Raw genomic sequence first — 13,171 nt, forward strand, 5'->3', positions numbered from 1 at the left:
ATTTTGCTAAAGTTAATTATATACAATACGAGTGTACGGAAAGTTTCAAAGTTGTTGATTATTTTTAGAAATTGGAAAATTTTTAAATTGTATTTACAATGATTTTTCTATTTGAGCTTGTACCGTTAAGAAATATTGATGATGAGAACAAACTTTGGTAAAGGTATCATGAAATCACCTAATGAGCTTATTTCCGTTTTTCCGTTCGTCCGACTCTCGGTCTCACTCGGTCTCACGATAACTCAAAAACGAAAAGAGACATCGAGCTGAACTTTGATAGAGTGCTCAGAATGAAAAAATTGAATTTGAATCCGTAAATGAACAACATAGGTCAATTAGGTCTTGGGTCTATAGGACATATCTTGTAAACCTAAAAATAGAACACAAAAGTTTAAAGGTAAAAAATGTTCCTGTTTTATAAATATATATTTATAAACTTTTTTTTTTTTGTAAATATAAATGTTTTTCCGAGAGGGAAAAAATTTGGTCTTTGTTTGCTCAGATTGAGAGTTGAAAATTTGTAAGTAGCTTCAACTAGTAAGTTTTGTGATAAGATTTTTGAAAAACGAAATAAGAAGGTTTTTTAGTGAATACTCGAAAAAAATTATCGAAATTTTATTAAATTAGTGTTGGTTTTTTAAACTTTTCTAATTTTAAAAATAATGCAAGCACTGATATTCAACACAATCTACACATGGTATTTCAACAATTTACTCTGTCAATTGTTTATTTTTACTTGTTATATTATTACTTTCCCTTTCAAATGAAAAAACCATTAAATTACACAAATATGAATATTCAAAATGTGTGTTTTCAGAAGTTTAACTCGTAAGAGGTTGATTATGTTTTCTCTGGACCGGACAGGCTGCGTAGCATATCAGCTTTCTCTCAAACGAAGGTAAATTTTTGAAGTTTCTTCTACATGGCTGACATATCAAAAATTTAGCTTTTCATTTTTCGAAAGAGCTAAAATTTGCATGCCTTTGACATGCTAGAGGTAACTCAATGAACTTTTTGATGGGATCTAGCATAAGGGGTGCAATGGAAAAAAGTAACGATGTAAAGACATACTTTTGTAAGAAAATATGCCAATTTTCTGTGTTATATATAGACATGGTTATTCTGAAGCCATTAAAAAATATCGAAGTAAGGTTTGTCAAATGATCAGGTTTATTAATTTTAATCACACTTTAATAAATGCTTTTAGCCTTTTTTGAGGCACCTGAATATTCTGTCTATTTTTAAATCCCAATTGGTTTGAGTGTAATTTTGTGAGTTTTGTATACAAATGAATTTACGTACAAAATATAATGTGCCATGTAATGAATACCTCCCCAAATTTTGTGGTTAAATTTTTTTATACTACAACTAAACGATGATAGACTACCAGAAATTTACAACTTCACAATTTCATCTGAAAAATTTGACTACTTAAAGTTATAAATGATAATAAACAAAGCCTCCTTCGTTAATGGTACAGCTCATTCAAAAACTGGATAGGAATTTTCGTTAAATGTAATATAACACTCTTTTGATCTTTAAGCCCATAGTTTTGATAAAATCAGCATACAGACTACATGGAACATTTATTATAATAAATTTAGGAACTTACGATCTTGTTGATATTTACTATTATGCTTAATTTCCACTTTAAGTCCTTTCCATAATTTTCGCATGATCAGAAAGTATGCCAATGACATAATTAACAGTGGTATAATTAACAATATTATATCCAAAAATAAATTGTATGCTTGTTCATGTGCGACATTTGTCCAATCTTCTCGACATTTATAACGTTCGGGTACTGAAACAAAGAAATTATTTTTAATTTTAAATTATACGATATTTTTACTTTGAAATAAAAATTATTTTGTTTCAAAATAAGTGATTCGTTTTCCTACAAAACTAATTAATGCTAAACTAGGCATTAATTAATCTCTCACAAAGGACATACTTAAGTTAGAACATCTTGATGGAAAGACATTGGAAAAAAAGTTAGTAGCGCAGGAGCGCTAGTAGTTAGTAGCGCTAAGCGAATTTCCTCAGAGATAAAAATACATTTTTCTTAAAATCGAATATAACATTTTTGGTTTTCTAAGAATTTTTATTTCGACAACTAAGCGTCTTGAAAAATCATTAATTTACTTTTTTGCTTAAAACTGATCAAAATTCAAAATTTTGTACTTTGCGCAACCACTCCACCCCTTGTTTATCTGTTGATTTTTCTGATTAACGAACTTGATCTTTCAAATACCAAAACACTTCTTGGTACCCAATTTTCCGCTAGAGAGGGTATATATAATAAAAATATAATTTATAGTCCAAATATATGTAACTATTCCAAATATATTCTGTATTCTTTATTCAAGAATTGCAATATTATTAACATACCAAGTTTTTTTCATTTGTTCAAATTTTTAGAATTAATCAATATTTTCAAAAGGGGTCGTTTTACTGACCTTGCAAGTATGGGAAAATGATCCCACTGTATTTTTAATCAAACAGTTCACATAAAATATTAATTATTTTTTTACATTACATCAACGGTAAGTATGAAGACACAAGTCACTGGTAAAATCATCTAAATCGACCCCCCATTCAAGACCCCCGTTTGAAGGAGTTTATCTTATTCGTAATGGCGTATTTGGATATCGTCAAAAAACTGACCTTAATATTAATATACACCTATCAAAGTGTGTTATAATTAGTGTCCGACCGAAGCTTCGGCTTCGGCCACCTTCGGCCAAAAAAACCACCTTCGGTCAAATATTCGGCTTCGGCCTGAATTCAGCTTTGGCCGAAGGTTCTTAGCAAACGTCGGAATTGAACGAATTGTTCTAAATGTTATTATTTTGAAATAAATTTCAAGGTAATTTTTTTAATCATCTTTAGATTGACTTCTAGATCAACTTCTCAAGATCATAACCTCTAAATCAACTTCTAGAGATCAACTTTAATATGAAAGTTTTAAAATCATGTTTTTAAACCTTCGGATTCGGCTCGGCTTCGGCTTCGGCCGAAGGTTGTGGCGATAGCCAATTAATCGGCTTCGGCCAAAAATCGACCTTCGGTCGGACACTAGTTATAATATAATTTTAAGTCAACAGAAGAGTAAAACAACCAGCCACCCGGCGAAAACTTACACAACAAAAGAAATTTTACATTGAACACGTGGAAGCCAGCTATCGGTAAATTTACTAGATGGCTTGAATGGTTCACTTAAAACAACGAGGAATTTAATCTGAGGGATCATTCACTTTCCTCGCCATTGAAATGTACCAACTTTTAAATAGATGGAAAATTGTTTTTCATGGATCCATTTTTTATACGGACCTTCTACAAGACAGTAAAAGTTTTACTTTTAGCAATTAAAATTTACAGTCATATTCGCAGTAATAGACGGATGAATATAATAATAATAAATTGCAGTGTGTTTACTTTAGTGTTTTATAATAATTTTACCAAGTTACAAGCCTCAAGTGATAATTTTCATTTAGTTGATTTTTTTTTTGCACAACTGGATGTATTTTTCATTTTCTTCTATGTTTGATGAAAATGTAAAAATATTTTGTTATAAGTTAAATATACAGTTGAATTACAAAAAATAACTTTTTATATTAAGTATTTTTGTTTTATTTAAAAAAAAATTGGCAATATATAATATATGCCATTAAAGTAATTATATTACAAAAATATAGATAACAAAGTCTCAAACATTAAAAAAATTTTAACTAAGTGAAAACAAACAGTTGACTGAGTTAATTGTTGAAATACCATGTATAGACAGTGTTGATGACGCAATCGTTTGTTTTTTGACGTCACGTAAGTAAAGAAAGAGTGTCACTCTTAGACAGCCACATATTCATAACTAAAATTCCCATAAAATACATACCATACAATTTGCATCTTATTTGCGCAATCGTCGGTAAACAGTTATGCTTACAAAAAAATGTTTCAAATAAAAGTTATTTATTTTTGTATAAGGAACATTTTTTACATTTGAACTTTTGTTCTATCTCTAACGGATACAAGACCCAATTGACCTATGCTGCTCATTTACTAACTCAACTTCACTTTTTATGTCCTTAGCACGGTTTAAAAATTTCAATTTGATATCTTTTTTCGCGTTTGAGTCATCGTGTTAATAGACAGACGGGCAGACAACAGAAAATAGACTAATTAGGTGATTTTATGAACACCTACCTGTACCAAAATTTTGTTGATAGCAACAATATTTTTAAGCGTTAAAAACTTGGGACTAAACTTAAAATACTATGATATATTTCATATGTACATGGTATAAAAATAAACATATATTAAATTTGTTAGCTTAAATTAAAATAAATATAGTATTCTGTGAAAATTTTTTTTTTATTATGTAAATGAAATAAAAATTAATGAATTTAAAAAAGAAAAAGAAAATAAAAATATACAAAGGCAGACGCAGGATGGGGAGTCAAAGGAGCTTAGATTTTTGTTGCCGAGGCACATCAGAGCTAGGATTGATAAAAAACATGAATGTTCGGAGCATTTGATGGAGTTATAATAGAGATAATTGTGTTGTGTAGGGCGGCATAAACAGTTAAAAGAACGAGATTTATAGATGGTTGGGCTGGACGGAAATGTTGCAGAAATTTAAAAAAATTAGTGATGGAGGTCAGGAATTATTTGTAATTTAGGGAAAGTAGATGGGTGACGTTTAAAGCATGAGCGACTTTTTCGGATTTAATAGTAATCAAAAATGTAATTTGTGGATTATATATATTGGACAGGCTAGTAGAACATGTTTAGCGACACAAATTGTTTTTCCACAAAATGCATCATAATATTGATTAATATGATGAGGGTGTGTAGGACGGCTATTATGAGTAGATCAGAGGCGTCCAAGAGTGACTATTTGCTGTCGGTTTAACGGTAGTAGATCGTGATACCAAAGGAGTAGACTTTGTATAGGTCGTAACAGCCAGATTGCTCGTACCGTGGTGTCGTTAGTGTGGTCCCATTCCAATCTCGTAGAAAAGCATTTTTATAAAGTGAAATTAGGGTCCGATGCTAGAGGGTGATGCGTGGTAATGGCCCTTGAAGTTACGCTTAAGGTAAGTATTAAAAATAATAATAATAATCGGTTAAAAATAAAGATTTTCTCTTTATTAAAAATACTTCAGCATATCATATGGTCAATTTGTTGAAAAAAAAAACTTGGATCCAACCTGCAGCGATTTTGATATTCGAAATGTATTGTCAGCTGTGAACTTCACTTGAAAAAATGAAATTTAGCCTATAAGGATATATCAGTGATTATATCGATAACGAAAATTGAAAATGGTTTCCATGAAACGAAAAAGTGGTATTATACTTGTGCTATACAAACGTAGTTAGTTCACTATGTAGAGTTGGTATGGAGCACTGCTTTAAAAATGTCTGAATATATCTCGAATGTAATTTAGGAGAGTAGCGTGGATCTTGTAAATATCGACCATATACATTAATCTAACTGTTTCTTACTTCAGTAATCCGGCTGGAAATTACTCAGAGAAAACGAAAGCCATCAGCTAAATGAAGCATTCATGTATTTGCTTTGTGTCCCAATCCGTTATAGTCGCTTGATATTAATAGAACCGTAATGTGGCCATCCAAACGGTTGATCGTTAAAGAGACTTAAAAATAGAACGCGTATAGCTGTCTTCACTTGTCTTACATTACCCCTATGAAATACACAGACATGTACCTCTTAATAATTCACTTATGGCGTTTCCTATACTTTTAAGCCTCTATGTTATATAACCTCTTTGAATATTTCACAGTAGAGAAAATATAATTTATAATACAAAAATATTTATGCAAAATGGATAAATTTCGATTTGTGTTATACTTGAGAATAATGTCAAGTGACTAAAAAATAACATGTTTTCGTTTTCTCTAAGGTATGTTGATGACGGGTATACTATTATTTTGTGTCTTATCATCAAAAAAATATAAAAAAAAAACTGTAAAAATCAACATAAACCTAATGTCAAAGTAGTGGAAACCTATTGAAAAATTGTAATAAAAATAGGCAGTTTAAGATTTTTATGGTAAATACCGTCATTTATACTAAAAATGTATTGAGTGAATGTTATTCATGTGGTAAAAGTGAGTTTTCAGAATTTTTAAAATTTTTAAGATAACGTGGCTATTCAAACAGGAATTAAGTCCAGATATAGATTTTTTCTAGAATATATATAAGAATAGACGAATTTTGGGTCAATTCTGCGGCTTATAAAAAGACGTCAATTGTACCAATTCCTACAGAACTGAAAGAAACATGCCCAAAAAAGATGTTGCCACTTAAATGAAAGAGACGTGTATTTTAACATCCATTTGGAGAAAATGTCACCCATTTACAGTAGTTAACATCTTGTTGGACAGCCCTGTATTTGAATAGATAAAAATGGGTTTGTAAACCATTTAGTTAAATCATAAAATAATAATTAATCGATAGGATATTATTTGAACGAAGAGCATTAAAAATTTTTTTATAATAATAATTCTTTATTTAAACGGTCAGTTATTACAGGGTTAGTGTCTTTTTACAAATAGCAGAGACCTTAAACAAATATTAAAATTTCTTAAATAAAATATGTATGTAAAGAAAAAAGAAAAAAAAATTATATGGAGAAAATAAATAACAAAAAATACGTTATGTAGTTGTATTAAAAAATTTCTTATCTATTCCAACTTTATGTAATTGACTACTACACCAGTAAAATCTTGCAAAAAAATAACTAAAATCGTAAACGCGGTGTAAGGCTGCTTTTTTGTTGTGTTATTTGGACCCCTTGGAAAGGAAGTGCGAAACTACGTTTTGCAACCAAAAAGAAGTTGTGCAAACTGCCCTAAAGGTACCAAGAAAGCAGTTTTACGTAGTCTTCCGGACGCCATTTGTACTAGTTTTTCTTCTATTTGGACCACTCCTCTCAGGGGTCCAAATAACATGTCAAAAAAGCAGCTTTACTTGGCGTTTTGTACAGTATGAAGTCATAAATATTTCTGGCGAAGCTTATTTTGAATCTGAAGCAAAGCGCAGTAATAAAGAGGCTCTCAAAAAATTGAATGTTTGCAAGTGAAATTTTAAGACCTTCGATTCTTATCTCGTTCCAAAGAAAAGAACTTGGGCATTCATATTTTACATATGAGTTAAGCTTAATACTTAATACAATATTATTATGATGTAAATATGCAGTAGTTATTATGACACTAAAAAGGTTCAACTTGATATACTCCCATTTCCCAGTAGAAATTTAGTTTTTTAGAAATATTTGAATAATATATAGAATGGTAGTCGGAGGACATTGGAAACTGTATAAAATAATATATACTATTGGTGTTTATTTATGTGTATCCTTTTTATACAGGACAGGAAAGGTTAAAAAATATTATTTTAGGAACCAACTGAAATAAAAAAATACATGAAATAAACTGTATAAATAGATATAAAATTCATTTATGTATGTGTATAATAGACATTGCACATCATCCATGTCATTTACTTAAAGCTGGAACTGAAACAAAGTTTATTTAAAAATGCAAAGAAAATAAATAAAAACGAATGTATTTTCAACTGCTGTTTCCAACCAGAAATGGTTCATTTCAAATGGATGAATCAGTTCCAAAGTAATTTTTATACCATATATATGTGAAATATACCAAGGTAGATTGAGTTTAGTGTAGAGTTTGTAACGCTTGAATATATTGATATTACCAACAAAATTTTGGTACAGGTGTTCATAAAATCACCTAATTAGTCCGTTTTCGGTTGTCTTTCCGTCTGTCTGTCAACAAGATTACTCAAAAACGAAAAGAGATATCAAGTTGAAATTTTTATAGCATGCTTAGGACGTAAAAAGCAAGGTCGATTTCGTAAATGAGCAACATAGGTCAATTGGGCTTTGGGTCCGTAGGACTCATCTTGTAAACCATTAGAGATAGAACAAAAGTTTTGGTTAAAAATGTTCCTTATAAAACAACTTTTGTTTGAAACAGTTTTTCGTAAACACCACTGTTTACCCGCGAGGTCGCAAATTATGTGCAAATTTCTGAGTATGTAGGTATTATATGGGAATATCAGTTATATGTGTGTGGTTATCCAAGAGTGGATATCTATCTTTATTTACATGACGTAAGAAACAAACGATTGCGTCATCAACACTATCTAAACATGGTATTTCAACAATTAACTCAATTGATTGTTTTCATTTGTTTTCAAATGACATTAGCAAAATAAAAAAACTTAAAAAAAAAACGATTCCCAATCAAATAAATATGCTCTAAAAATAATGTTTAAATATAATGTAAATAATGGATAATATAATGTAGTTACAATTATTAGTTATTTTCGAACTCGGTGTCAGCTAAGGAAACACTACAATATACCTACCTAGTACCTAGGCCACCAAACAAGCAAACTTTAATACAATACTATGCCAAGACATAATGAAGCAAACTATTGTTTCCTTGAAGTTGAATCTAAAAATAACAATAATTGTAAATACATTATATTATCGTAATTTTTTGTTATTTTTTTACTTTTTTGTGCATATTAATTTGTTTTGGAATAGTTTTTTTTTGAAGTCAGTTTTTGTTTTTGTTAAAAGTTTTTTTATTTTGTGATTTTTAGTGAATTTGAAAAAAATTATCATCGAAATCGGTTGAGTTATTCGTTCGAACACATTTAATGCAAATTTAAGACTTATATATGGTTTTCTCATGAATGCCATTATCAGAACTGGACCAAATTGAAATGGAGCCACACAGGAAGTGCCAGGTTTTAAATAAAAAAGACTCATCAAAATCGGTTCTATCAGCCGAAAGTTCTTAGGTAACAAACGCAAATTAAAAAAATAAGTTCGACTTGAGAAAATTCTCTTTTTTGAAGTCGGTAGTAAATGATATTCACTCGATATTTTCTTTGAGTGAAGAAGCTTGTTGAGTTTTGATTTTTTAATAATTTATAAAATAATCACATTCTAGATTTAACTTTGATAATTATTACTAGTTATTAAAAAGAACTAATAATAATAATAATACTCATTTACCTATACTCGAGAGTAAACTAGTTTTTTCAGAGCTATCTTTCCCTATCTATTTTTTCCGTTTAATTTTTTCCAAGTCTATTTTTTTCCAGGTTCATTTTTTCGAGTCCATCATTAATTCGAGTCCATAATTTTTCTTCCGTGATTCATAATAGGCGATAGGATTTAGGCATCCTTCCGACGGAATAAACACTTCTAGCCACTTATTTACGCCGATTTGAAAAATTAGTATTACTTATCAGTGTTATATTGAATTTTACATATAAGTACAGTCAAAACTGTTACAAAGTCGGCTAATAAAGCAAAATCGTAAAGATAACAGCATCCATGCTTGTGTTTTTCCTACTTGAGTATTTAACAATCACATTTGTTTTCTTTATCATTAGAACTATTTGACGGAAATAGACAGACGGATGTTACTGCCAGAACACCAATTATTGCTATATAAAATATTATTTAAATCAAGCCGGATGTCGTTTATTAATCTTAATGATAACGTGTTAAGTGTCATTAAAGAATTATATAATACCACTATTATACCCACCAGGTTCTATAAATCCTTACCGATAAAAATAGTTCTAGTTATCGTTAAGCTTAGTTTACGACTTCAAGTTTGATTAAGGCGATGGTGTTTTATCTGAAAATTGTTGCCAAGGCAGTATTCAACATCCGCATAGCTTACATATTGAACAAGGCGAATTCGCAACCACAGCTGGTAATAAATTTAAAACAATACGGCATTTGTATTATTGAAACAATTAAAATTTATTGTATTAACCCCCGGCTAAAGAGGAGTTTAAGGTGTCTATGTATCTGTGTCTCTGTCTGTGCCAGAAAAAGGTTATGTACTTCAAACAGCTGACTAAATTTCTTCCGGTTCCGAAGAAATGGTTCTTCCGTTTAGGAGCAACGATGTCACAATGGAATCGATCAAATATGTTTTTGGGTCTTGGGTTTCGTTTAATTTTTAATTTATTTCGTTTTTTTTTTTCGTTTAAACTTTAAAGTTTAGTATAATATCCTTTTTACTAGGCTTATAAATTCTTGGATTTTTTCCTGACTCTTCCTATTAGTTTGTATAGGAATATATATTTTCGCTGCAGCATCCTTGAAAATATGAAAAAAAACATTAAATATCAATTATTACTTTCTGATTTTCATAACACGTATCTATTTTATTCATAATAATAATTTATGATAGATATGTGTGAAGATCAAATTATATCACTGTCGTGTGCCCGTAGGGGTTACTTTTCTTTCGCTTTTTTTTATTATTACGAAACCATTTAGAACAAGTGAAAACAAACAATTGACTGAGTTAATTGTTGAAATACCATGCATAGACAGTGTTGATTATTACATACTATACAATTTACGCCTAATTTGCGCCCTCACGCGTAAACAGTGGTGTTTACGAAAAAAATGTTTCAAACAAAAGTTGTTTATTTTTTGATAAGGAAGATTTTTTAAATTTAAACTTTTGTTCTATCTCTAACGATTTACAAGATAGGGTCTACGGACCCATAGCTCAAGACCCAATTGACCTATGCTGCTCATTTACAAACTTGATTTCACTTTTTACGTCCTGAGTGCGCTGTAAAAATTTCAGCTTGATATCTTTTTTCGTTTTTGAGTTATCGTGTTGGCAGACAGACGGACAGACAACTGAAAATGGACTAATTAGGTGATTTTCTAAACACCTATATCAAAATTTTGTTCATAGCATTAATATTTTTAAGCGTTACAAACTTGGAACTAAACTTAGTATACCTTGCATATTACATATATGCATGGTATAAAAACTTTAGTTTTTTTTAGGAGAATGTGAAATATGTGACACATTTATAAACGGTTTATGTGATCTGAAGAGCTTCTTAGACCGATGATCATGTTGGAATATTGATTACGTTACTAATGTACACGGCCCATTTCACAACAGTTGTATAAATATAAGTCTGGTAACCTTTAAACACGTTTAACAGACACTGAATTTACTTCAAATATAGCCTAGGTAATATAGGCGCGTAGGGTTTTTATGAAACAGAAAACTGAATTTTTCATTTTTTGAAAATATTTCTAGTTTTAAACAAGACATGTTTGTGAGGTTCATATTTCCTTCTTTTTTTTAAGGGTTTTTTAATGATTTTTAATGAAAAAATAAAATCATAAATATAATAATTTAGTAACTAAAATACAAAAAAGTAAAAAAATTTTAATGAGTCACATATTTTATTTATACTGAATTTTTCATTTTTTGAAAATATTTGTAGTTTTAAAGAAGACATGTTCGTGAGGTTGATATTACCTTCTTTTTTAAGGGTTTTTTAATGATCTCTTATGAAAGAATAAAATAATAAATATAATAATTTAGTAACTAAAATACAAAAAAGCAAAAAAATTTTAATGAGTCACATATTTATATACACACCTTGAAAACAAATTTATATACACACCTTGTCCTATACACATCAAGTTTGGAAGCGCTTAAATAATTTGAGTAATACAAATTCCTTTCCAATAATATTAAATAGCTGTTTAAATGAAGTAGAATTGGAGCCTGCCATACCCTAGTGACAACAAATGAATGTAAACCTGGTATAAGTACCTGGGCACGGAGACATTCTGAGATATTGTGAAGGCGAACTTGCTAGAAATGATACAATCTGGCCGGACATAAGCATCAATAAACTTTCAGGAGATCCATTTACGAACTGCAAGCTGCTCCTTAAAGAGGATGTCTTAAAAAGGCCAATCTAAGATGGAGGGAGGAACGTTCTTGTGGTACTACAAGACAGATATGGTTTGAGGACAATCGTAGGGGCTCCAAAGATCTTATATCACATTTAAGCGCCTTTATTAGCAAAGTTGTTGCGGAAACTATGTCTCATCTTTCCAGCCTATCTTTGACGACCTCTTCGACCTGAAGTCCGCTGACGTCAAAGCACTCCTGCTGTTTTTAAACAGATATAAATGGTTCATGGAGGAGAGCTAAGAATGGGCCAAATCTTTATTCGTTATCATAACGGACCCTATGGTCTAACTGTGTCCCACCTCAGTATAGCCACTTTAACCTAACCTAACCTATACCCGAGTGCGCTGAATTGGCTGTTATATTTGAAATTTTGAGTGGAAACTCCAATTTCTTATTACAGATGTAATTTTTCGAGCAAATTTTATAGATTAATAAAAAATCTTTATTCGTTATCATAACGGACCCTATGGTCTAACTGTGTCCCACCTCAGTATAGCCACTCTAACCTAACCTAACTTATACCCGAGTGCGCTGAATTGGCTGTTATATTTGAAATTTTGAGTGGAAACTCCAATTTCTTATTATAGATGTAATTTTTCGAGCAAATTTTATAGATTAATAAAAAATAACAAAGCTGTTTTTAATTTTTTCCTATTTGCGTTAGATAAACCTATAAGCGCAAAAAACTGTTTGATTTTTTTGAGAATTTATTTGAAAGAATAAAAAAAACAAAATCGCGTTTCACAGGTAGAAAAATTTCAGGGAGTTCTAAATTGTCAAACAAATATTTCTAATGGGTAACAAAGGTTTGGATTTGCTTAAAATAGACATAAATTTCTAAACAGAATTTGAATTTGTAGTAAGAAAATTGGGGTTCATATACAGGATTTAAAATTTCGTATAAAATTAGGTATTATAAAAAATACCGACTGGTAACTGGAATTTTCATAAACAGCCTATCTCTAATGTTAATACCTGAAAAAATATTCCCTCAGAATTAACTTCAATGTGATTGCGCCTAGAGAGTGTAGTCTAATATGAATGATATTAGAGAAAACAAACAAAAATTATAGTTTGAAAACAAAAGTTTTCATAGGGATAACATTAGTTCTCTGCTATACTGGCTGTATTGAAGCATCCTCGAAAAAAGTTTCTAATTATCAAGTTTTTATCCCCTTTGTATTGTTCATTAAATATTAAGTACTTTAGTTTTCACTACTATTCTAAGTAGTTTTTATTTCGCATAATCTAATTCTACTTGGGACTTTATAAAATGAAATAGATTTAAGTTTTAATGTAGATGACTAAATAAGATTTGGATAGATTCTGATACAGGAATGAAAATTCG

At 30.1% G+C, this 13,171-nt stretch overlaps 1 protein-coding gene across 1 annotated transcript in view; it reads right to left on the reverse strand.

Moving 5' to 3' along the window:
- Window positions 1-1,748: 1,748 nt before the first annotated feature.
- The window catches only part of LOC123292721 (cholecystokinin receptor-like), a gene marked incomplete at its 3' end in the record, with an annotated part of 61,884 nt that continues 50,461 nt past the window's right edge, over window positions 1,749-13,171 (reverse strand). Inside the window, exon 4 of the mRNA XM_044873435.1 lies at window positions 1,749-1,804. Within this exon, the coding sequence (XP_044729370.1) occupies window positions 1,749-1,804 (56 nt within the window). The remainder of the gene's footprint in view (window positions 1,805-13,171) is intronic.

This window comes from Chrysoperla carnea, chromosome 2 (genome assembly GCF_905475395.1).
Source record: "Chrysoperla carnea chromosome 2, inChrCarn1.1, whole genome shotgun sequence".
In the NCBI taxonomy this organism is placed as follows: domain Eukaryota; kingdom Metazoa; phylum Arthropoda; class Insecta; order Neuroptera; family Chrysopidae; genus Chrysoperla; species Chrysoperla carnea.